The 25,576-nt window shown below is 42.2% G+C and overlaps 1 protein-coding gene across 3 annotated transcripts in view; it reads left to right on the top strand.

Moving 5' to 3' along the window:
• Positions 1 to 25,576, top strand: part of ACD (ACD shelterin complex subunit and telomerase recruitment factor) — a 283,828-nt gene that overhangs the window by 87,175 nt on the left and 171,077 nt on the right. For all 3 annotated transcript variants that reach the window (XM_078688039.1, XM_078688038.1, XM_078688037.1), the window contains exon 6: positions 6,786 to 6,910. In XM_078688039.1, coding sequence (XP_078544165.1) covers positions 6,786 to 6,910 — 125 coding nt within the window. The remainder of the gene's footprint in view (positions 1 to 6,785; positions 6,911 to 25,576) is intronic.

Genomic DNA, 25,576 nt, shown 5'->3' with positions numbered 1-25,576 from the left:
GTGGACACTGTAAAATGTGTCCCTATACTCTGGACAAGATCAAGGACTTCCAATACAACACCAGTCGCAAATACAACATCAGTACGTTTATAAATTGTAACACCAAATTTATTGTGTTTTATGTGTTTGTAAACAAATATACGTTGGCAGTACTACTCATCTGGTTAAGGAAAGAATACAGGAACATATTAGGGCCATTTGAAATGCGGATAAGAATTCACTTCAATGAAAATCATGATTCAGCAGACTTACCCTTGCTGAAATTCCATGGCATTACTACTGCATATAACCTCCATAGGGGAGGAGATACAGCTAAAATATTGAGACTGTTGGAAACAAAACGGATTACTCAGCTTAGAATTTGGTCTAAATCTATATATGGAATTATATGGATTTTTGAGAGACTAATTGTACTAGGCTCTCTGTGATTCAGTGTATGTCATGTTGTATAATTAATTTGCCCATAATGTATTAGGACGAAGTTCAACACTCTGTACATAAGGATATATATTTGGTCTTTAGAAGTTGACCTAGTACCACTATGTATGATATCTTATTTATCTCCTTTGATGTAAGTTCTTTCAAATTTCATGAAGATCAAATGATAGCTACAATAACATTTCTATCTATTTGAACCAATGTCATTCTCAAACTCTATGTTGAATATCTGTATGATACCAGAATTAGGGTGTGTTTTTTTTGCCCTTGTTTTATCTAAAAATTCCTTAGTTTTGATGGGAAACTTATCACATCGCTTTGGGTGCACCTTCGATTCTTTTGTGGTGTTTCCCTGCATTACTCTTGATTCATCCCTCCCTTCTACTACTATGGTCATATCTATGTCCTATACTCTGAAAGTTAGATATCACTATAGAATTCCTAACAACAACAGAGATCGGATTTTCAGTGTATATTCTCCACAAATGCTTTTTGCTTTGTGAGATTGGTCATCCAATTTCAGGATTTAGACTGTTCGAAACACAACTATACCCCCTTTTTGCTACACGCATTGGCATACCATCTAATTTACACATTGCTGTGACGATACATGACCTTTTCTATTGCCATGGTCCTTAACATTTTGCCATTAATATTATGACTTATCAACAACCACCCATTAATTTTGTGGGATATTAGACCAAAGGTTTCGTACAATATTGGGCTGACGGTTCGCCCTTTTAGACTCACTTCCAAAATGGCGCACGCTTGCCCGTTTATATATTTTTTCTTTCTATGTCAATGGAGCCTCTGTGACTATTGGATCGCCTTCTTCTATGTCTATGGCCCCATGCACTACTTAGGGCTCTGTTTATAAGGAGCCACGTTGGACATGGATGTATGAGGTTACAACGCATGCTATTACAACGCATGCCTTTACGACGCACGTTTTACAACGCAAGTCGTAACAACGACTTGCGTTGGGGGGGCGCTGGATAGTGAATAGTTTAATTTACTATTCCAACTCCAGTCCCCGTGGATAGTAGGGAAGGTGTTGGATAGTAAATTAAAACTATTCCCTATCCTAGAGCGCCCCCCAGCGCAAGTCGTTGTAAAAGTTGCGTTGTAATGGTTGCGTCGTAAAGGTACTTCGTTGTAACAGTTGCGTTGTAAAGGATGTTTCCCGTTGGCTCCAAGTACACTTACACGTGGATTCGGATCGGGCAGCCGGTGAGTTACTTGACCTGGGGAGTCTTTGCCCTTTGGATATAACAGGGTGCTTAGCTAGGGACCCATATTTATGATACTTTACTTTGTCTCCCTGTCTCCTTATATATTTTTAAGATACCAGTTGTTGAGACTATCCAGTATTACGGAGACCTGGACTTATCAGGGTCCTTACTGCAACAAAAAGACTTTATCGTTCTGGACGTTCTTCTGTGTTTTGACAAGGTACGATTATTTCCTTGTTTAACACTCTGATTGTGCTTCCTGGGTTGGTTAACATGATGTACTCATGTTCATGCTTTACTGCTTCACTATTTAAACTTGTAATGGTATGTTAACTATATAAGTTTCACTTCTCTCTTTTTAAACCTGTTATATACCTTTTTTTGTGCCAGCATACATATTGACTGGGGTGTTTATCTATTTTTGTGTCTCTTGATGTAACGTTCCATAAATCTTTATGTAGACTACTTCGAGTACTTTTGCAGTAGTCACAGTTCTCTGTATATATATAAAAATTACTAGATGTTTTTTAGGACTAAACGATTTATTTCGTTGACACCATCCTACTTTTATCTATGGACCATTCTTGGTTTTTCTCTGTCTGGTTCTGCAAATACACTTTTTGCTTTGAACGTACGTTTGTAGATACTTACTTGTGCCATGTAGTGTGGATATTGATATCTTTACAGACTATTCTTTTTGTGGTCCTCTGGACTCTGAGGATCAGGATTTGCTTTTTCACGTTCTCATCGGACCAACTACTCATACTTATCAGAGGTAGTTTATTTATCAATATTTTCTCTTCAGCCTTCTTTCCTTTATTGGAATAAAGGTTGTGTGATCACTGGCCTCTTGAGGTCTCTCTTTCTTGTTTTTTCACTACTTTTTGGTTTGTTCATAAAACAATTTTAACGATTTTTCTTCATGTTTACTTCACACTATTTGGTACTATTATAACTCTTTTTACTTAAAATGTATAGGTTTTTTTAGGGCTACCTTTTTAAAGCTTGGAAACCTGCTCTGAACACTTCTCGCCTACATTAACTAGTTGTATACATTTTGCCTATTCTATGTTATTTTTTTGTCTATGTGATGATTCACTTTGAGCTCACTATGTGCTTTGGAATCTGTTCCCTTCTCACCAATTTGTTTGTACATATCTTTGAACCAGTTATATTTCATCCTGTATTACGAAACACATGTCAGCTGTTGTTCTAATTGAATTGTATTGTGCAAGAAATGGAATAAGTTATTAAAAACTAATGGAATCATCGGTCTTTTGTACTCATTTTACGATTATTGGAGATCATTCAATATGGACCCGTTTGAATTGATGGGCCATTTACAATTTAATTGGTGGTGCTCTGGACATTCCTTAGAAAATCTACACTGTTGACATCGACCTCGCTGATGACCATCGTCAACGGTCTTTTCTACATTAGTCACTTTTTTGCCTGTAAAGATGATGGCAAACCTTCCCCCAGATTCGGTTCTCTGAATTAGACTCAGATTTCAATCAAGCAGGACATCTCTTATACCGCCTGTAGCCCTAGACAGTTGGATGTGCATTTTGTCCCTGAGATTTAGGGAGAAGCCTTGGATAAAGATGACACATACCAGGAGCATGAGTATCAGCCACAGACCTTCATAGTTGGCAACCCTCCTCAAACCACGTTGTTGCTATAAAGACACTGAGGTTATGCCGGTGCCTGTTGCAGTTTTGTCAAACCTTTCAAAGATGTTTTCCTTAGCAGCCTACAGGACAACCTGTGTCCACCCTCCTCCACCTCCACCACTACTTTCATTACCACCACTGACTGACCTGCTTCCCAGAACTGTCACACCACCACTAGTCACACCAACCCCATAAGATATGGGAGATGAAAACACATTGGATTCAGTCAATTTTGATTTGGAAGAAGGTGGCAAATTACCAGACAATGCAGGTAATGAGAAATGGGAGGACAATACCATATCAAAAGAGGGTGGAATGTTGCGAGTTCAACAAGACTCCCCTCCAGATGTCATATCGGTTTTCATGCACTGATGGAGAGAGCGGCTAAGAAGTTAAATGACCAATGACCTTGATGTATCAGCTATGCTTCCTAAACAATTTTAAGAAGCAGTCATGTATAGTTATTAGGTCCATACCTACATTGGACTTCGGCCTAAACATGATGACAATGCCACCCACAATTTTGGCTGTGGTTCCCTGTTGAAGAACAAGTACAGGGACCCAGACACTGGCTCTGCCTGCCTTGCATACCATCCAAAGCCGCCAGACTCTGTTATTATTTCTGTAGTCTGTTGCAGATCAAAGAACCATATCACACCATTGTCTACACCCCCTTATGGAGACGGCAGACTTATAGATTATTTGGCCCATAGAGTTGGTTTGTTGGCAGTAACATCAATCTAAGCTCCAAATGCCAGATATAGCACAAGATCTTGCTACTACTCTACCTCAAACTGGAGGATAAGAGGGACACTGCTAAGGCTATCATGAAAGAAGGTATAAGAACATCTGCAGCAATCATTGACGCTGCAATGGACGTTTCAAACACAGGCTTTTACCAGTTGGTAGGAGCAGCTGTGTTCAAGCAAAGATACTGGATATGCCATTTGATGGGATCACCCTGTTCGCAAAGCATGTTAATGGTGCTATGCAGAATAATAAAACCTATATGATACAGTAAAATCTCTTGGAGCCCTACATTATTGTTTTCGTGGCTTAACAACTTTTTGCGGCTCACAAAGATCCCAGACCTATAGGGAAGGCTTTGATCATTATGGAAATCAAGGAACACTGTATTATTCCCCATAGCATCCAGATAGATCTAGGGTTATGCACCCAACAGACACCAAAGGCTAGGATATGGCAGATCTTATGGATGAAAAAGGAGACCCTCTCTAAATGCGCTCCCAGAACAACCAAAAACAAGCTTGATTCCTCACAGATACCCTTCCAAACAATCCCATCTCAACAGTTGGGTCGGGGGGGGGAGGGGTGTTTTCCCTTTTGGCCGCAGCCTGCAAGTCCATAAGATTAAACCAATGGGTGCTGGTTGTACACTCCGGTTATACATTAGGGTTTCTATAGAGACCACCTGTTTGTCGACCCAAGAAGGAAGATCATCTTCACTTGAGGAAGCTGCAACATGAAAGTCTCCTCCTCCTCCTTCAAAAGGCGCGATAGAGGCAGATCCACAATCCCAGAGAAATCAGGGGTTTCATTCCAGATTCTTTTTGTAAAGAAGAAGATGGGACAATGGAGGTCTATTCCAGATCTCAGGGAACTGAACAAGTACCTGAAAAAACAAAGCTTTTGCATGGTAACACCCTAAGAAGTCCCCCTTAAGCTCCAGGGAAATGATTATCTGAGGTCCCTGGATCTTCAGGATGCATATTTCTAAATCCATCTACACTAGAACCACTGGAAATATCTCTTCTTTTCAATGGCAGGCAGTACTATGAATTCACCGTGGAACATCTTTCAGAACACCAAAACAAGCAGGCGGGCGCACTCAGTCAAACACTTACATTGCTGCAAGTGGGAACTCTACTACCATCAAGGTGTGTTTGCCCTGTACTGGACTTGTCCTCCACCCAAAGCAATAGGAAATGCCTGTACTACTCAATCAAGCCATCAGGTTCACGGGAATTGTCATTACAATCAAACGATCCAGTGGCTTTGCATGCAACTTTTTTCCCACTTCCCCTGATCCCCAGGGTCTTACGAAGGTGAAAACAGGTCATTGTGCTGTGATTCTCATTGCCCCGACGTGTCTGTGCCAGTAGTAATTCACCGAGCTCCTGAGTCTATGTGCACTCCCAGCGATTTCTTTGAAGATGCACTCCAAGCTGCTCTCCAGACACAAGGGAGAGGCCCTCCACCACGCCCTTCGGTCACTGAGCCTGAAGACATTTTACCTGATATGCTAGACTTTGATCATTTGGATTAGACAACAGAATTTAGAAACATCCTGGTGCAAGCCTGGGTGCCATCAATCATGAAAGCTGATAGCACTAAGTGTAAGTGTTTCTGCTGGATATTTCTGACTGTCTATTCCTCACCGTGTGAATATTTTTCAGTCATCAAACTGGATCTGGACATCGTTAAAGTAGTTCTCCTGCATGCAAGTGGGCACCACCATGTGTCTCTACACCAACCACAACAGGGCATATATAAATGGCACCCATGTGCTCTGATGTCAGTCCCTATCTTTCCGTACCTTCATACGTGGTTCCAGAGGTTTACTTTTTTGTCTATGATAAGAAGTTTGTTAACCATTTTCGCAAATTATTTTCCAGTATGCAAGTGCAATGTTTCCAATAACCCCCCCCCACACACACACACAAACAAAATGAAGGGTTTAAGCCTTGTAGAGACAGTTGCAAACAAACTTCTGTGCCTTTTCCCCAAGAGAACACCACCACCACACACACAATTTCACAGGAAGCGGAAAAGAAAGGCTGGCAGCAGAGAGCCACTCTTCCTTTAAACTGATGAGAGCATTAGGGACTACTACAGTGCCTGACCTAACACACCCAACCTGAAGAGACCGTCTTCATTCACATTCTACACTATGACATAAGAAGAGCTCCTGTGTTATTGGTGCATTGGCACAGCTGCCTACATCATCATGATGCTTGCATTCATCAGGGTTGGATGCACAGGAAACAATAGTCACTTTACATTCCTATTCATGAGTATCACAAATTAGTGCTTTTGTAATGACTGACACCCTTTGAGACAGTAAAAAGTCAATGTAACCGGATCTAAAATGAGGACATAGTTTGTGGCTTTCTCAATCACTCATGTAGCCTGCCACATTGGTTTGGGGTATTGGGTTGGGACTTCAAAAATCAGCGAACAAACAGTAATGAAAGGATTAAGAAATGTAGCCAAGATTTGACAATGCCAACTATGCACATTCAGCTTATTGGTGAAATGGTTGACACTTTACTTTGTGTGTATGAATGTTGAGGACACAAAATGAACCCTCTCCTTATTGCAAGAATTTGAGAGGATGTGTTGGAGGGGTGGGGTGAAGACCATCTTCAAACAAACTGTCTAGTTATAAACTGACTATTTTGTTTCATCAATTCTTCTATAGTTTGTGAAAATGGCACAAAATCAGTTCGACAAGCTGTCCGGCCCAGCTGCTGTGGTCCATATTTCTGACAGGGAATCCTACATACAAGCTGTTATTACCAATGACGCCAAGAGGAAAATGGAAGTGTAAGTGGAGTACTTGAAGGTCAAGACAATAGGGCTAGCCAGCTGATCATTTCAGAAATTTTGCAATATTAGTATTGGTCTGAGCGCTGTTTTTCAGTTTAGAGCTTGTTGTTGCCTTCTAGCATGTATCAGCTTTCTTCTTAATATTGTAAAGCTCATAAGACTGCAGCCTTTTGTGCTAGTTTTTTTGTCCAAATGGTTACTTACCAAAAAGTCCCATATTATCAGTCTCTTGTCCGTGCAACGTGTGCCAACTCCATGCCACCAGCTTTCACGCAATTTAAGCCATAGTTCTGCAGTGAAAGGCTCCAATAAGTACATCATGTAAAAATTAGCCTGTGTTGGACAGTGATTGATGACTTTAACAGAACTGCTTTTTTTTTTTATTTGTTTTAATTCGTACGCATGAAAAACATATATATATATATATATATATATATATATCTATATATATATCTATATATATATATATATATATATATATATATATATATATATATATATATATATATATATATGCATGTATGTTAAGGGGACTTTTTGGACTTTTGTCCCTTTATAATTTTGCACCTGTTTGATAAATGTGTGTGAAATTTTGAAGACCTGCTGCCCCCCAATTAATTTTGGAAGGACGGAACATTTCGCAGCATTTGGACAAGGGAGTGCAAGGGGGGGGGGGGCAAAATGGGCTTCAAATCCAATGCATTTTCTATAGACTTTTGTATTTCATATAGCACAAAAAACGGCATCTGGATTTTAATGAAATTTGGCATTGTTACATATTAGGGAACAGAGATGAACAGAGATGATTCTGTGAGGGACTGCAGGTAAGTAGAGTAAGTAAATGTTAAGTTATATGGTTTTTCAACTTCGTCATATCTTGTACCACATTATTACTAAAAGTAGCAAGAAAGCCCAAAGTATAAACTAGACTGCATATGTAAAGTTTCAGATTTACTACATGAAGAACTGAAAGACCCATTTATGATCACATGCTCTCTAGCTCACAAAATAAAATTGGCCCAACTAGCAAAACAAAGCCCATCTTTCCTATGAACCCCTGTGCAATTCGGAGGGCAATAGCAAACAAATAATCTCAACTTTTCTAACCATAACAGTGAACTCTGCACCACTCCAGTGTATGAGACTCCACTCTACACCATTTAATTCTACGCTATTCGATTGGACCCCACTCAAAGGTATGCCACTCCACTGTATGCGTTTAAAATCGACCCCACACCACTGTACACCACTCCAGTCTACACCACTCCATTATACGCCACTCCACTGTACACTACTCCACTATACGCTATCACATTCTACACCACTCTACTGCTCAGCTGTCCGCTCTATGCAACTCCACTCTACGCTATTACACTGTGCACAACTCCACTCTGTGCCAGTCCACTCGACGCTATTATACTGTATGCAACTCCAATTTACACCTCTTCAATGTACGTCAGTCCAATGTGTGCCACTCTGCTATATGCTACTCCTGTATGTGCTATTCCACTCTATGCCCTTCCACTATATGTCACTCCACTCTGTTCTATTCTGCTGTGTGTCAGCCCACTGTACACTACTCCACTCTATGCCACTCCAGTTTATGACACTTCACTCTACGCAACTTCATTCTACGCTATTCTTTTGGACCCCACTCCAATGTACGATACTTCACTGTATGCTAGTACAGTCTACCCCACGCATTTGTATGCCACTCCAGTCTGTACCACTCCACTGTATGCTACTCTATTATACACTATTACTCTATACAATTCCAGTTTACAACACTATGCTGTACGCCACTCCACGCTATTACACTGTACACATCTCCACTCTACGCAAGTCCACTGTATGCTATACACTGTATGCAACTCCACTTTATGCCTTTTCAGTGTACGCCTCTTTACTGTATGCCACTCTGCTATACGCTACTCCAGTATATGCTATTCCACTCTTCTCCATTCCACTGTATGCCACTCCTCTCTATGCTATTTCACTGTATGCCACTCCACTGTACGCCACTCCAGTGTATGCCACTCCACCCTACTCCATTCTATGCTATTCCATTGGACGCCACTCCACTCTGCTATAACACTCTACCCCATTCCAGTGTACGCCACTCCAATCTACACCGCTTGGTTGTACTCCATTATACACAATTCCAGTCTATGCCACTTTACTGTACACCACTCCACTATACACTATTCCACTTTACCCCACTTTACTGTACACCACTCCACTCTACACTATTCCACTGTATGTCTCTCCACTATACACTACTCCACTCTGCGCCACTCCAGTGTACACCACTCCATTCTATGCTAGTCTGTTGGGCACCATTCCGCTATATGCTGTTTCACTCCACCCCACTCCACTGTACACTACTCCATTTTACACCACCCCAGGGAACGCCACTCCCCTCTGCGCTAATATACACCCCGCTGTTCCACTCTACGTTATGCTACTGTATGCCACTCAACTGTACTCCACTCTATGCTATTCAACTGTACGGCACTCCATTCTATGCTATTACACTGTACACAACTTCAATCTTTACCACTCTACACTATGGTATTCCACTGTACTGTTCACCCCTCCACCATATGCTATTTACACTTTACCCCACCCCACGATACACAACTCCAGTCTAAACCACTGCACTGTACGCTACTCCACTGTGTGCTATTACACTTTATGCCCCTACACTTAGGCTACTACACTATGCACTATTACAGTCTACGCCACTCCACTGTATACCACTCCAGTCTACGCTACTCCACTCTACCTTATTCCACTTTATGCCACTCCACTGTATGCTACTCCACTCTACGCCACTCCAGTGTACTCTTCTACACCCTGTATTACTCCACTCCACAAAACTCTACTACACTCTGTGCCCCTCTACTCCACTCCACTCTATCCCCGTACACTTCACTGTCCAAAGTTGCACGACATTCTACTCCGTTCTATCCCCGTACACTTCACTATCCAACTCTATGCTCACTCTATGCCAGCACACTCCAATGTACAATGCTCTATTCCACTGTACCACACCTTTCTATACAACACATAACTCCACTACTGTATGAGACTCCACTCCAGTTTAAAACAGTTCACTACCTATGCTAAGTCAGTACACTCCACCCCATGCCACTCAACTCTACGACACACCATTACTCTATTGCACTTTACTTCACACTGATTTCAGAATGCACTCGTACAAAACTCATGAAATTCAGCAGTTATAGTTACCTGAGCTAATTATAATTACGTGACCACAATGCACTGCTTATGACCTCACATATTACATCACTCATGACAGGAGCTCCATTAGTGTTATGAAGCTCCCCAAGATCCCAAGGTGAAATAGCGCCATCAAAAAAGGACATTACAAAGAATCATATTCATTTTTGACGTCAAGAAGAGCTACCACCGGTTGCATGTCTGGGTTCAATTGGTGTGTGGATACAATGTAAAGAGTAATTGCTGTGGACGTGTGTGGGATGAATCACAACTGTACTGGGTATATTATGTTCTGGAGCTATAGGGACAGTCGGGTCACAATCACCTTGGCAAGAATTTTAGTGTCACAATTGAGCATAGGATGAGGGTGATAAAAGGTACATTTGTTCGGGTCCTTCCCAGGTTTTGGGAGCACCGATGTAATTGCCTCACACAAGCGAAGGAAGAACCCACCCTTTAATGCTTCATCATATACCTTTTGCAATTAAATGGTCAGGCCATCTCAGCCTGGTGCCTTCCCTACTACCAACACATCTGTAGCTGCTACTGTCTCTTCCACAGTTATCTGGTGGCTGAGGAACTATCTATGACAATCCTCCAGCCATATTATGGCAGTTTTATCCAAATAATCTTTGATGGACTATTGATTCTTCCGCATGTGCAATGCAGAATCATACAAACTCTTCCACCGCATCCTCATTATCTGTCAGGGTTTCCTCATTTGCATCCTCAATTTGTGATATTTTAGGGCTCTCTCATTTCCCTCCAAATCAACCTTCCCCGAACTGCCTGGCCAGGGCCCATTTCCCCAGAAAGTTTACCTCCCAGTCAGCGACATTTCTGTAACTTTTTAGGAGTTTGTTCTGTTCTTTGAGGTAAAACCCTTGGGTATCTGTGTAACCCTCCTTTCTAGGGCTGCAATTACTGTTTCTAGGTGTGCAAGTTGCTTTCGGATGTCCTCCGTAAACCTGCATGTTTTGCTATTGCTACCCCCACACACATAGGCCTTAAAAGTATTCCACAATGTAGCATAACTAGTGATAGTGCCCAGGTTTATCTGAAAGTATTCTGCTATAGTCTTTCAAAGCTCCCCCTTAAACACGAGATCTGTCAAGGACCACACCGGGAATCTCCAACTAGGATGTCGCTGTAAAGAGCCTACGAATGCAAGTCACAGTTTGACTGGCGAGTGGTCAGACAGTGTGCGAGAAAGGTGTTCAACCTCAATCATCCAGAATGTCAACTCTTGTGTTGCTAAGCAGTAGTCTATGCGGGATGACAAGTTCTGTGGTGCAGAGTAAAATGTAAATTGTTGCGTTGCTTGGTGCTTATGTCGCCACATATCTCCCAATCTAAATTATTCTATGATCTCTCCCAATGCTTCCTCAGACTGTGTGTCATGCGAACGACGCACATCTTAACAATCCTGGACGGGGTTTAGCACTAAATTAAAGTCCCCTTCCCATTTCATGGTTTGCCCCTTTGCATTTCGCAATATGGTAAAAGATCTAAAAAAAAAAAGAGAGGGGTGTCCGTGATTGGTGCATAGACGTTGATCAATGCCATTCATACATTCTCAAATGTGGGGTTCCTGGAGAAGCACCACATCAATGGAATGTCTGTCCAAGTATGCTAGTACTTTTCTCACCTTACGGGGTTTATTAAGAGCCATGACGTTCCATGAGATCCATGTTATCAGTCTCTTTTTAAATGTCATATGGTAAAACCATATTGATTATCAAGGACACATTTCCAGCATTGGCTAATTCTCATTCTTGGAGGTAAGTGTTTATGCATACAATAGCTTAGTATGTCTTTTGACCATCCTTTGCAACCAACCCCCACCGACACACTTATTTACCCAACTGTCAGTGCCATTTACCCCTCTTAACATAAACTTCTCATTAACCCAATAAGAGTGAAAAAGGAGGTTTATACAAACCATGGAGCATGACAACACTCCACAACCCACTGCTACTAACTGTATTGTCAGCTATCATATACATGAGGGCAGCCCCAACCGCTCCACAGCAACTTTGTGTCTGCTCTGCGCCTCACCACTCTTGTTCTTATTGACACCTACATCAAGTCTTCCGCTGCTTACAGGATAATAGTTCACATTCAAAGAAACCAAAAGCTACCTGGCTTCAGTACATATGTATCAATCTTCTCCGCTGAAGTTGTGTGTTATGTCTTGTGAATCTCACCCAGGTCGTGTGTTGTCTGTTCACTGTGGTCATGTCCTCGGTTTGCCTTACAGAATTTGGACAATTCTGTTTCTTTGGTGGGAAATACGTTTTCACTTATAAGTCCATGCTTAGCCTAGCTGGATATAGCATTGCATATTTTATATTATTCCCTTGGACTGCGGGCTTCACACCCGTGAATTTATGTCTTGCTTCTTGCACCACCATGGTGAAGTCAGGAAGCATTTATATAGCCAAGCCTTGGTGTTGTAGCTGGCCTTTTTCATGTGTCATATGAAGAATAGTTACTGTGTTGCAGACATTTAGCACCTAAGCGATTATTGATGTTGGTCGTGTGTAGTTAGTCTGGATCTGCTCTCTGATGTGTTTTCTTTCAGATCTGATATTCTCTGTTCAGCCATGTAGCCTTACCATCTATCTATCAGTCCATTCCGTTAGGCGATCGTGGCGGGTTGTAACTGATTCTATCTTTGGGTCTATGCACTGAAGGCCGGCCTTTTGATCGATCAGGATAGACACTGTATCTGTTCCAGATCCTTCATTTGTCATCTCAGCTGTTCCTTTCTGTTGTGGGTTTAAAGTAAACACAGGAAACAGAGGCAAAGTAGGTTGCTGAGTTTATTCTCAGAGAAACGAGCCACCGCACCATACACTGGCACAGGGAAACACCAACTGGCAATTAGCAGAACTAGAACCTCCTAAACACCATGACAACATAGAAATTCCAAGAAGGAACATAATAAGCACTAGCAAATACAACATTATCTTTTTTTTCCCAAAGAAAAGTAAAAGAAAGCAACATATTAAAAAAAAACAGAAACAAAAATATAGAAAGGCAAAAGAAAAAGAAGAAAAGAAATTAGAGATACAAACTTATGAACAGAGCTAGAACTAACGAAGTTTCCAAGGAAGACGGGTTACACGAGTTGACTTCCTGACAGAATCGTCACTTATGGGACACACATCAGTGGAACTTCCAGGAGCAGGAGGTATTAGCTTCACCTCAGAATCAGAAAACGCAGATTGAGACGCAGGTCGAGACTCACGATCAGCACATGTTCCACAGTCACCAACTTTCACCTTGATAACTTTGCAGAGATTCCACCAATGTCCACCTTCCACCATAACAGCATTTCCACACACTTTCTCAACACGAACAGGTTCACCAAAAGAGTCAGAACCTTTTTTAACAGACCTATAATTCTTCACACGCACCATATCACCAGGAGAAATGTTCACACTTTTAGTGGATTTCTTGTCATTATACGTGTAGGCCATTTTGTCTTGGGCACTCTTAACACTCAACTGCAACTCATCATGATTGACAAAATGAGAAACCTTTTGAGCAACAGTTCTCAAAAGCCAGGCAGGATAAAGTGTTGAAGTAGGTAATCTTCCTCTGAGGGAAACAAAAGGAGCAACCTTTGTGACAGAATGCGGGGTAGAACCAAATCATGGACCTCACAGCATTCTCCACATCAAAATTGTTTCCTTTGGCCCACTTTATACATTCCACAAGCACACGATTCATTCTCTCAACTTGACCATTTGTTTGAGGATGCCCCACTGAACTCCTCAAGCGCTTTACTCCAGATTCTGACAAAAACACACGCATCTCAGCATTGACAAATTGAACACCATTGTCAGAAACAAGTGTCTCAGGAAAACCTTCCCTCATAAAAATTTCTTTAAGAAAGAGAATTGCACAACTAGCAGTGGGATTAGCACAAAATTTAACCTCAGGCCATTTACTATGAAAATCCATAAGCACAAAAGCGAATCTTAAGTGAGAAGAAAGAAAATTAAAAGGACCAACCAGGTCAATACCAATTTTCAACCAAGGTTTAGATGGAAAAGGTATAGGTTGCAAAGGAGGAACCACAACTTTCAAACCTTTCTCAGCAGAAGCACAAACACAACAGAGTTTAACTCTTTCTTCCACATCACCGTCCATAGAAGGCCACCAGTAGTGCAATCTCAAACGTCTCTTCGTCATTGTGAGTCCAAGGTGTCCATTATGAGCCCTGTCTATCAATTTCACACGTAAATTCAGAGGAGGTATGCATCTGTCATCTCTCATGACGACTCCATCTTCTATAGAAAGTTCATCAGAGACCTTCCAAAAAGGTTGAATATGAAAAGGTAGACTTCTTTCTTTTGGCCAACCAGCAACAATATAATCCTTGACTTTCAACAAAGATACATCAGAATTCATGGCATCCAACCATTCACTTTCAGAACAACCAACATTATCAACAGCATCCAAAGTAGCAATAAAACAATCCTCTCTATCCTCGTCCAAATCAGTACATTCATCATCTTGTAAAGGTAGTCTAGAGAGCATGTCAGCAGTACAATTATCTTTCCCGGGTATATGTTTAACAACAAACTGATATTGTAACAATTTGGTAGTAAGACGGGCTATGCGTGGTGTGGCATACTTAACACGATCACCAGACAAAATGTAAACCAGAGGCTTATGGTCAGTCTGAATTACAAACTTCCTTCCCCAAATATAGGTCCGAAACTTTTCACAAGCCCAATAGCATGCTAGCAGCTCTTTTTCGATCACTGAATAATTAATTTCAGGATCTCTTAAAACTCTTGAAGCATAACTAATAGTGACCTCTTTTTCCTCAACAATTTGAGTGAGCACAGCTCCCAGACCATAATTACTTGCGTCAACAGTGATAATACAGCTAACACTGGGGTCATAAGCCATCAAAATCTTAGCATTTACCAATTCTGACTTAACCAAATCAAAAGTTGTCTGACAATCTTCATCCCAAACAAAAGTAACACTAGAACTTAGCATATTAGACAAAGACTTCATTTTACTGGCATAGTCTGGTACAAAACGTGAATAAATTTCACATAAAGCCAAGAATGATCGCAACTCGTCTTTATTTTTGGGTACAGGACAATCAACAACAGCCTTGACTAAACCAGGTCTAGGAGAAACTCCCAAACCAGAAACTAAATGACCCAGAAATTCAACTTCCTTTTTCCAAAACTCACATTTGTTCTTTTTAACCACAATGCCTTTTTCATCAAATTTCCTGAGAACAGACCTGAGAGTAAAATCGTGTTGGTCTAAAAATTTGTCAAAAATTAAAACATCGTCTTGAAAAATCACTACTCCCTTGACATCTTTCAGCACACTCTGCATGATCCTTTGAAAAACTGAAGCCGCAGAAGCAAGCCCAAACGGCATTCTACAAAACTGAAAAGTCCCAAAGGGAGAATTAAAAGCAGTAAAATGTCTGGACTCGGCCTCCAACACAATCTGGTGGTATGCAGAGGCTAAATCAATTTTTGAAAACCACTGCACATCTCTCAGTTCTTCCAACAAATCACCAATCTTTGGAAGTGGGTGGGCATCCACCCATATCTCCTTATTAAGACTCCTGAGATCACAGCAAAGACGAATTTCCCCATTCCTTTTTTTTGCGACCACCAAAGGACTAAGCCACAAACTAGATTCAATAGGCTCTATAATACCATTTCTCTCTAATCTCTCAAGTTCAGCTTTAAGATCTGCCCTCAAACTAAAAGGTACAGATCTAACCTTATGTTTCACCGGTACAGCATCACTTTTAACCTTGATCCTATGTTTAAAACCAGCAATTTCTCCAAGTGAATCTGAAAAAAACTCTAGGAAACTCTTTCTAAAGAGAGAATGAATCAGGCGTATCCAGCACAACAAGTACCTGTTCTTTAGCACCAGGTCTCAACAACATACCAAACGGACCCTGATGGTACCACCCCAAAATGTTCAACCCACGCACTGCCACATATATCTTCCCCTGTATCTTCCTATCTTTAAACTGCAAAATGTCTTCAATGTACCCCTCCAAAACAATCTTGCGACGCTCATAGCAGACAGGAGCCCTGTCAGGAGGAAACAACTCCCTATCTGCCCAAGACTGCTTGAACAATTCCAAAGAAATCATGGTTATTCTGGCTCCAGAATCTGCAAGAAGTTTTAAACAAACATCACCTACCATAATATCTACATATGGATCTACACATTCTGCGGGATCCCCAGTCACAACACCATCATCCGTAACAGTGACAATCATGTCCTTAAATTCTTTCACCATTTCACACCTTGAGACATGCTCATTCTCCAACACACAACTGACTTTTTTAGATTTATTCAAATTGACTTGACAAACTTTAGCCAAATGACCAAATTTCCCACACTTATAACACTTCGCATTTTTCCCAGGACAAAAACTGTTTTCTTTGGAGTGTGGAGAATAACCACATCTATAACACATATTTTTCTTAAAAGAGCTCTTATCATTGAACTTTTCTTTCCTAGGAAAACTAGACTTGGATGTTTGCGAAACAACAACATTTACATTCTCTTTTTGCACATCAGTTTTACACAATTCTTTAATAGAAGTTTGAGCTAGTTCAAGACTCTTTGCCACCTTGATAATTTCTTCTAAAGAAGGGTTTCCCATGGTAAGTAGTTTCTGTTGGATATGTCTATCACTACAGTGTGCGATGAACTGATCCCTCACCAACTGATCCTTAAAATCACCGAACTGACATTCAGCACAAAGTTTACGTAAGGCGCTTAAATAGGAATCAACATCCTCACTTTGGAGTTGCGCTCTTTTGAAAAACTTGTGCCTTAATACAACCAAACTTGGTTGCACATAAAATTTGATAACAAGCTTCCTTATCGTCTCTTGATATTCATCAATAATCTCACCCTCAGCAAGAACTAAATCAGGCAAATGCTTGTACACCTCCCTACCCTCAAATCCCAAACAGTTTAAAAGTAAAAATTTCTTTCTTTCTGCCCTGTATCTTGAAGCACCAATGGCACCAATGTAGGTCTCAAACCCATCAAACCATTGCCTCCACTAAATTTGTGGCGTACCAGGACTCTCTAAGAAAGGGGGAGGTTGATTGACAGATTGCATTTTGAGCAAAATATAAGCCAAAACAAAGTAAAAAGAAGAAATAATTCACCCTTATTCACAATAAAACGAACATGAAGCTTAAAATGATGTCAACAAGAATTGTCAGTGCAATAGAGTCGCAGTGTCCAAATAACAAAAAAAACAACCTTACTACAACACAGCAATGTAAGAGAACTCCGCTTTTCTGTCCAAATAACAATTCCATTGACGATGTACACCTTCCTTCAGCTGATGTGACACTGTGAAGAAAAGAAGTTTTAAAGGCAACAAAAAAAATAAGTTATGAAGAGAAAAACATGTCATACACGATGACACACTGGCTGTAGAAACACGGTGAAGCTCGAATGACGCTTCGTTTATTTCCCAACTTCCTCTAATGACGCTGTGAGCCTTCGCCGAATGACGCTCTGAGAATTCGTCGACTCCCTCTTATGACGCGCTGTGTATTCACCAACTCCCGTTGTACGTTCTGAAACGTCATCAATTGCAGAAAGCGCTCAAACAGAGACGATCTCGCTGCAGCATTGAAACTGGATAACGGTCACTGCGCCTCAGGTAAGAACTGGTAGAACATGAGGCATGAGAGACATAAGCCTTGAAGTAACCGGATAAGCTCTTTTAAAAAAAAATAAAAAAATAAAGTCAAGTGCAGCCGAATAACGCAGTAGCGTCTCCACAGTTCGATTTAAAGACGACCCACCCTACAACCTCCTCACCTTTTAGAAGTAACTGCCGCTGGGGAAAATCAATTCCCTTTTTAAACTTACAGCCGCTGGAGAAGGTGTCAGGGTAAAGGGGTTAAACAGTACTTCGGTGAAAAGGCTTCAGTCGAAAATATCTTCGCTCAAGAAATTTGAAAGACTCGAAGCAGTGGCTCGCCTTCTTTTGATGTCAAGTCCTCGTCGCCAAAAATTATGTTGTGGGTTTAAAGTAAACACAGGAAACAGAGGCAAAGTGGGTTGCTGAGTTTATTCTCAGAGAAACGAGCCACCACACCATACACTGGCACAGGGAAACACCAACTGGCAATTAGCAGAACTAGAACCTCTTAAACACCATGACAACATAGAAATTCCAAGAAGGAACATAATAAGCACTAGCAAATACAACACTTTCTCAACGTCTTACAATTGGCTTTTGCAGAATGGTGTCTTCCTCAGTTTAAATGTCAATTTGACTTGTTTTGAGTCTCCCTTGCCCATCTTCTCCTGTCGTCAGATGTACATATAATACCTATAGGTGGACTTCAGCCAGATTCTCAGCAGCAATAAGGTAGAAAGAGATGAAATGTCTGATCAGTATCTCCAGCTCATGTTTCGCTCGGGGCCAGTCTCTGTGTAGACAGGATCGATTTGCACCTTCTGTAGGGCCTGCATGCTACCCTTGGACAGTAAAGCGTGCACAGTTTTTCACCTAGTAGTAATTGCATCCAGCAATCGTCTTGTGCGTAAAGTTCTGGGGTAGGTACCATATAACCCCCAAGTTGTCACAGTCACCAACATGCCTGCATTTAATTAATTCCATATGATATGTATCTTGCAAAAATTAGACTGTATTTATGGTTTTGTTTCTCACCTTCTCCCTGTCACCCCTTTGTTCCTCTTTCTCCTTCTTTCTTGCAGGAACTCCCTGGTATATTAGAGGCTTTCTTTATTAGTTTATAGTTTTCACTTACAGTTGCTTGTATGTAGACCGTTCCCAGTGTGCCTACCGCCGAGTTTTTTATCCTTCTCTCCTCTATTGCTTTTGATCTTGCAGGTCCTCGCCATCTCCTGATTGGCTAATTTGACACCTCAGATTTTTCTCTGCACACAGTGTGCTATAGAATGGTTAGATTGGGCACAATGTTCTCTGGGATGCCATTCACGTGCTGTTAGCTGTATTTGATACCGTTTGCATGTTGTACTCTGTCCTGGGTGCTGGATTGGCACTGCAGATTGCTGTGTCTCGTCTCCATCTTGGATGTCTTGCCTGAGAATGCAGTTTATATAGAATGTCTCTTTAATGCTACTGTCCTGTATAGCATGTTTCAGTGATTTCACAACGTCCTTGTTGTTTTTGTTTTTGCTTCTAGCATGTTTTGCTCTCCTCCTCCTCTTTATTAAAATCTTACATTTTCTGATAGAGGCTTCTATCAGCAGATTCTTCACCTTGCGAATTTCCTCTGGTGCCACATTGTATCTGGAGATTTTCATATGCGGCTCCATGTGGGAAACCTTGTTTACAATGTGGGGATTACATCGCAATGTCATTACATCGCGGTTTTTACAACGCAAGTCGTTACAACAAATTGCGCTGGATGGCGCTCTAGGACAAGGAATAGTATAATTTGCTATCCAACACCTTCCCTGCTGTACGTAGACAGGAGTTGGAATAGTAAATTATACTACTACTAAGTCCAGCTCCCTCCAACGCAAGTCGTTGTAACGACTTGCGTAGTAAAAACCGCATGTAATGTACCGCAATATAAATGTATGCGTTGTAACGTCATACATCCCTCCATGTTGGGTCAGTCCCACCCTGGATGTTACGTCAGGGCAACCGTATCTGTGCCACCTCCGCACTTTGACTTCAGTTCCTTTCTTTATGCACCTTCCGACATTGATCCAGGGCTTGTTCCCTCAAATTATGCCAGTGTGATAAGTAGGGGTGGGTGGGAGTGGCGGAGTTTTATTCCGCAGAATTACATTAAATTACATTAAAATTCCAATCTGGCGCACCCGCATGCCACTGCTGTCTATAGCTGCAACATCTGCCTCCTTCCTGAATGCAGCGGTACAGACTCATGTGATGTAAGGTGCTGGCCCTTTTCCTATTGGCCAACGGGTGATGTTTAAGGGCACAGACTAGTGATGCTATAAACTACATAGAGTAGATTAGAGTAAACAAAAGCAATCTGGCACTATGTATGCACGACTAACGCCTCTTCATATGCATCAATTATTCAAACGTAGAAAAAAGAAAATTAGCCAGTTTATTTTACTTGGGACTGTAGCATCAGTTAAGTAGTGGCCTGAAAACAAAGACAAGCCAGCATCTTTCACTTTCAAGGTGATCAAATATGTGACAAAAGGTCCTCAGTGCACTGATGTGAAACGAGGTAAGCTTAATTAAAATGCATATGAGACAGACCGATCTAGCTGCCTTACATTCACAACAACACAATGAATCCTTGCAGCTTTAGGCCCCGTAGAACAAGGGTGTTAGGCAGAATGTGAAGGGACCCCCACTGTAGGGGTGATGCCTGTTTGTTTAACCTCACTCAGTTTTTTCAGTGATGTGATAATTGTATTTAGATAGCCCAGTGAATGCCTGTTGTGTGTATAGGATCTTGGCGGCAAACTTCACCCTTGAGATGCACATGAGGAAGCTGGGTTCAGCTCTAATGAGGTTGGGTGGAAACTTATCAACTAACATATCTGTCAGCAAATGTGTTGTACTGTCAGGTCTCCTGCAGAACTACAACACATATCTTCTAATGTAGGCTTTCACACATTGCTTCATCTCCCCTAATTCCTGCTCCCTTATATGCCATAAATGGGAGCATTTTGAAACGTAGGCAGCAGTATCGAATGCTACATTTGAAATGCGGATGATTACAATATGTTGACCTACCTGAAGTGGATATGCCCCCTTGAGCTCTCAGTCACGCAGGCTCTTTGTGGAGATGCATCAGAATAGAAAGAAGCAGGTGGTGATCGCTGCTAGTACATGTTTGGAATATAATCCGTGCTGATCAATTTCGCCAAGCGGAGCGGCAGAATTTATTGGTAATTCAGCATTACATGAGTCAGCAGATTTACTAAATGCCTCCAATTCCGCCGAAGGAATGAAAACTTCCGCCCATCCCTAGACATGTCCCTACGTAAAACAACAGGGTTCAACGTCTAAGGATTGCTATTAGTAGATCTCAGTGACGGACCCACAGGAAGTTTGCCTCTGGTGTCCAAGCACAACTCGGAGACTGTGATTCAAGTACGAAGATAAACCCCAAAGCGAAACTCTACAGCGCAGAACACTTAAAGAAGTAGAAAACAGGACAGTCCCAGTTGATGTCAATGGCATGGACGTGCTCCTACTCTTGTGACCGTTCTTCGTCAAAGTCTTTAGTAAGACCAGGAAACACAAACTGTCCAAATAGAACACCGTTTTGTCCTGCCACTCCTGCAGTCGCGCAATGTGCCGGGTACCTGGCAGCCCGGCTGCTAACCCAGTTTACTAACCTAAAACCAATTCTAACCCTTGTTCCATTATGCTCTGAAGCAATAAATCTAGGAATTCCGAGAGGCCATGGACCATATATTTGGTACCCGACCGGATTCCTATGGAGCGCCTCTGGACCCTTAGAATCTTAGATGACCACCTGTCTGTGTACCACTGGTGGGTCCATCCCTAATGCCGATTCTGCCACCAGACCCTACCCCAAGCTCGTCTTTGGCACTGACACCCCACCACACACTTCTCAATACCATAGTCCACGTTGCAGCCCCTCATCTTGTGTGTTTTACTGTTTACCCTATGTGGGAAGGGTATGCCCAGACATGGGTCCCGTGCTCACTACGCCATTGGAGTCAAGCAATCCTGGCTGATGACGGCTGATAGCCAGAAACCGGTCCTAGGATGCTTGATTCCGGTCCAGGGAAGACATCGCTTGGCAGTTCGGGCTGGACTGTTCCCATGAGGCACAGGGTCAAGACTGATTTGCATATGGCCATGTCTGATCTGGGGTGGCGTGGTGAGCAAAATAACAATGGATTAAACCCAGATCTGTGACGGGGGGGAATGTTTTGCCAATGTGCAACATTCCGTCCATCATCTTGTGTGTTTTGCTGTTCGCCCTATGTGGGAAGGGTATTTCCAGACGTGGGTCCCGTGCTCACTACGGCACTGGAGTCAATCTATCTTGGCTGATAGCCAGAAACCGGTCCTAGGATGCTTGATTCCGGTCCAGGGAGGACATGGCTTGGCAGTTCGGGCTGGACTGTTCCCATGAGGCACAGGGTCAAGACTGATTTGCATATGGCCATGTCTCAACTGGGGTGGAGTGGTGAGCAAAATAACGATGGATTAAACCCAGATCTGGGACTGGAGGTGAATGTTTTGCCAATGTGCAACATTCCGTCCATCATCTTGTGGGTTTTGCTTTTTCTTCAACATGCCAAACTCACACCTCACTCCTTCACAATGACTGCACTTCATCAGAGCCATCCTGAAGACGGTGCGCTTCCGAGCGTTCCACCTCCTCAACGAGTCCAGGAATCTCATGGTATGATCTCAGTGTTTCAATCTTTGACAATGTTCTGAGTGTGAGCGGCTTTGAGATCTCTTGGCTTCCTTCATTCTGCTTCTTAAACATGCCAGGTGGCACATGCAGGCTGTGAAATGAGATCTGAAGTACTACTGGACTCATTTCCTAGCGAACGTTTTGGACTCCATTCTGGTGTCAGGAGACAGCTAAAGGTCTGCAGTGGTGTGTGTTCAACCACAGTAGGATTGGCGGCAGCCGCTCTCTTCCTACCCCACCCCGAACTAACAGTTGCGACGGATGCATTGTTGCTTGGTGGGGAGGTCATCTCCGAGTGGTAGGGCTCAGAGGCCTTTCGTCTCATGCAGAGACCCATCCCCACATCATCTTGCTGGAGTGCCTGGTGATTTGCTTGGCACTAACGGCATTCTTTCCGGCCATAAGGGAGGAACTAGGTACAGGTTCTCACAGACAACACTTCCGCCCTGTCGGCAGTTGGGGTGTGGGTTCTGAGCCAGGAGGCTGTATGTCTCTGGAAGCGGCTGAACACTCAGGGCATTTCCCTGATCACCCAGCACTTGGCAGGATCTTTAAATGCCAGGGTGGACAAACTCAGTCTTTGTTGCCTAGCGTAACACGAACAGAAGTTACACGCAGATGTGACATAGGGCATCTTCCGACAGTATGGAGAAAACTGGCTCAATTCACCACTGCAGAGAACACACAGTGTCCAAGCTTTTATGAGTTGGAGTTCCCAAGGTAGTTCTCCCATGGAGACGACTTTCGCCTGAACTGTGACTTGGGAATCGGCCCGACCTCTCCTTCCCAAAGTATTGAAAAAGATCAAGCGAGACGGGACCCAAGCCATCCTAGTGACTACGAACTAGGCGAGCATATTATGGTATTGTAAACGTCTGGCCAGATGTCATCCAAGCTTTGGGAGGACCTCCTGTTGAGGCAGCAGGGCCGGGTCCAGCACCCAGGCTTGCACAACCTACCCCTTCATGCATGGAGATTGAATGTCAACAGTTGACAACCTTCACTCTTCCTCCCAAAGTAGTTGGTGTCATCCTGGCAGCCTAGTGTCTCTCCACTAAACTAAATGCGGGATTCTGGGAGAAGTTTGTTATCTGATCCTCCACCGTCACATTCAACCTTTACAGGCAAAGATATCTTACATTTTATTGTTCTGTCTCTCTGTCTATCTCTCTCTGACCCAGTAAGGTCTTGCTGTGGCGTTAGATAAGTGTTATCTTTCAGCCCTTCTACAGTTGCTCAATCAGCCATCCCTTTTAAAATCACCTGTTGTGATGCATTTTTTTGAAGAGATAATCTACATGTTCCCGACAACACCTTTTGTAATATCACAATGGGAACTTGTTTGGTACTTGATGTGCATTTCTTTTGAACCGATGCACAGCTGCTCGCCACGCCTGCTAACCATAAAACAGTATTCCTCATTCCAATCACCTATGCTTGTTGAGTTAGTGAACTCCAGGCCTTGCCAATCCAGCACTCATACACATCCTTCTTCCTGGATAAACTGGTCATTTGGACAAAAGAGGCTTTTTTGTCAAAGGTAGTTACGCTCTTCTGCATAAGGCACTCTGTCTGGCTGTCTTCATAATTTTCACCTAATCTTTCTTAGGAAGTGGAACAAGCATTGATTTGACAATCAGTTTTAGTAGCTTCTCTAAAACCAAAAAGGCAAACCCAAGAGAGAACCAAACTACTTATGGATTATCTTATGCAGAAAAATCTGCTGCGGCTAGCTAGAAGCGGTACAAAAGGGGGTGGTGATGGACGGAGCTAGAAAGCAGCCTCCAGGAGGCTTGTACCCTTATTCCACTAGAGCAGAGGCAGCTACCAATGTGCTGGCACACTGCGTGCCAGTCTTGTACATCTGTCAGCAAACAATGTTGGCGTCCCTCCACATGTTCCTGAAGCACTATTGGCTGGACAGCCAAGTCCTGCAGGGCGGGACTTTGCATAATCAGTTCTGCAGGATTTTCTGGTCTGAGTCATCCACACACCGACAACCCCGGGAGGTACTGCTTTGTTATCTGTTCACCAGGTGAGGAATCTTCAGTTAAAAGTCTCTATTAAAAGAACAGGTTACTTACCTTCAGTAACACCTTTTCTTGTAGAGACTCTGTCTAACGATTCCTCACCAACCCATCGTTCTTCCCATTATGTTGAAAGGACTCGTAAAGTCCATTATTAAGGATCCAATCTAGACATCTGCACTCTCTGATTTCTATGGGGCTCTGCGTCCAATGGAGCGGCTAGAGATCACAAATAAACTGACGTCAGTGTGCGGTGGTAGCATGGATATAGGGGCCCATCGTCACATCTGGAGCGAGATGGACCCAATACACAGCAGCACAACTCAATCATGTGTGGGAGCCGCTATGAAAATCTTCTGGATCCAGTCTGGCCCCTAGGGAAATTCACATGGTGAGGAATCTGCTGTTTGCTAGAGCCTCTAACAGAAAAGGTCTTACTAAAGGCAAGTAACTTGTTCTTCTCAGTACTAAAGTGAAGGAAATCCCTATTTGTCAGAAGGGTGGGTAGTTTTTTGTAAATAAAGGTTTCGGATTTGTGAGCGACTCATATTATACAAATTAATGAAGTGAGACAACTTTAAAGACAGTCTTTTAGATATGCCTGAGTTTCATGCAATGATATACCACATGATTGCTTAAACCACTGATACATTTTCATAGTGGTTACTTTTAGCCCTTAAATAAACACATAGAACCCTTACTTTTTAACCGAGTGCTCTGCCCCATTGTCGTTTCCTGAACAAGTAGGCTTTAGCAACCACAGTCATGATGTTATGAATTGTCACAGAAGTGTTTTTTCTAAAATAATAATCGTGTAAATGTTCCTAACAGCTACAATTGAGTTATGTTTCACATTGTTAATTTTTTTTAAGAGAGGTCCCATTTTTCTAGTTTTCAGTTTTTTTTAATGTTTGCATTTACTGGATGACAAGGGGTAAAAGTAGTTATACCTAAAAAGGTAT

This window comes from Lissotriton helveticus, chromosome 4_1 (genome assembly GCF_964261635.1).
Source record: "Lissotriton helveticus chromosome 4_1, aLisHel1.1, whole genome shotgun sequence".
NCBI classification, from domain to species: domain Eukaryota; kingdom Metazoa; phylum Chordata; class Amphibia; order Caudata; family Salamandridae; genus Lissotriton; species Lissotriton helveticus.
This window is presented reverse-complemented; position numbering and strand designations above follow the sequence as displayed.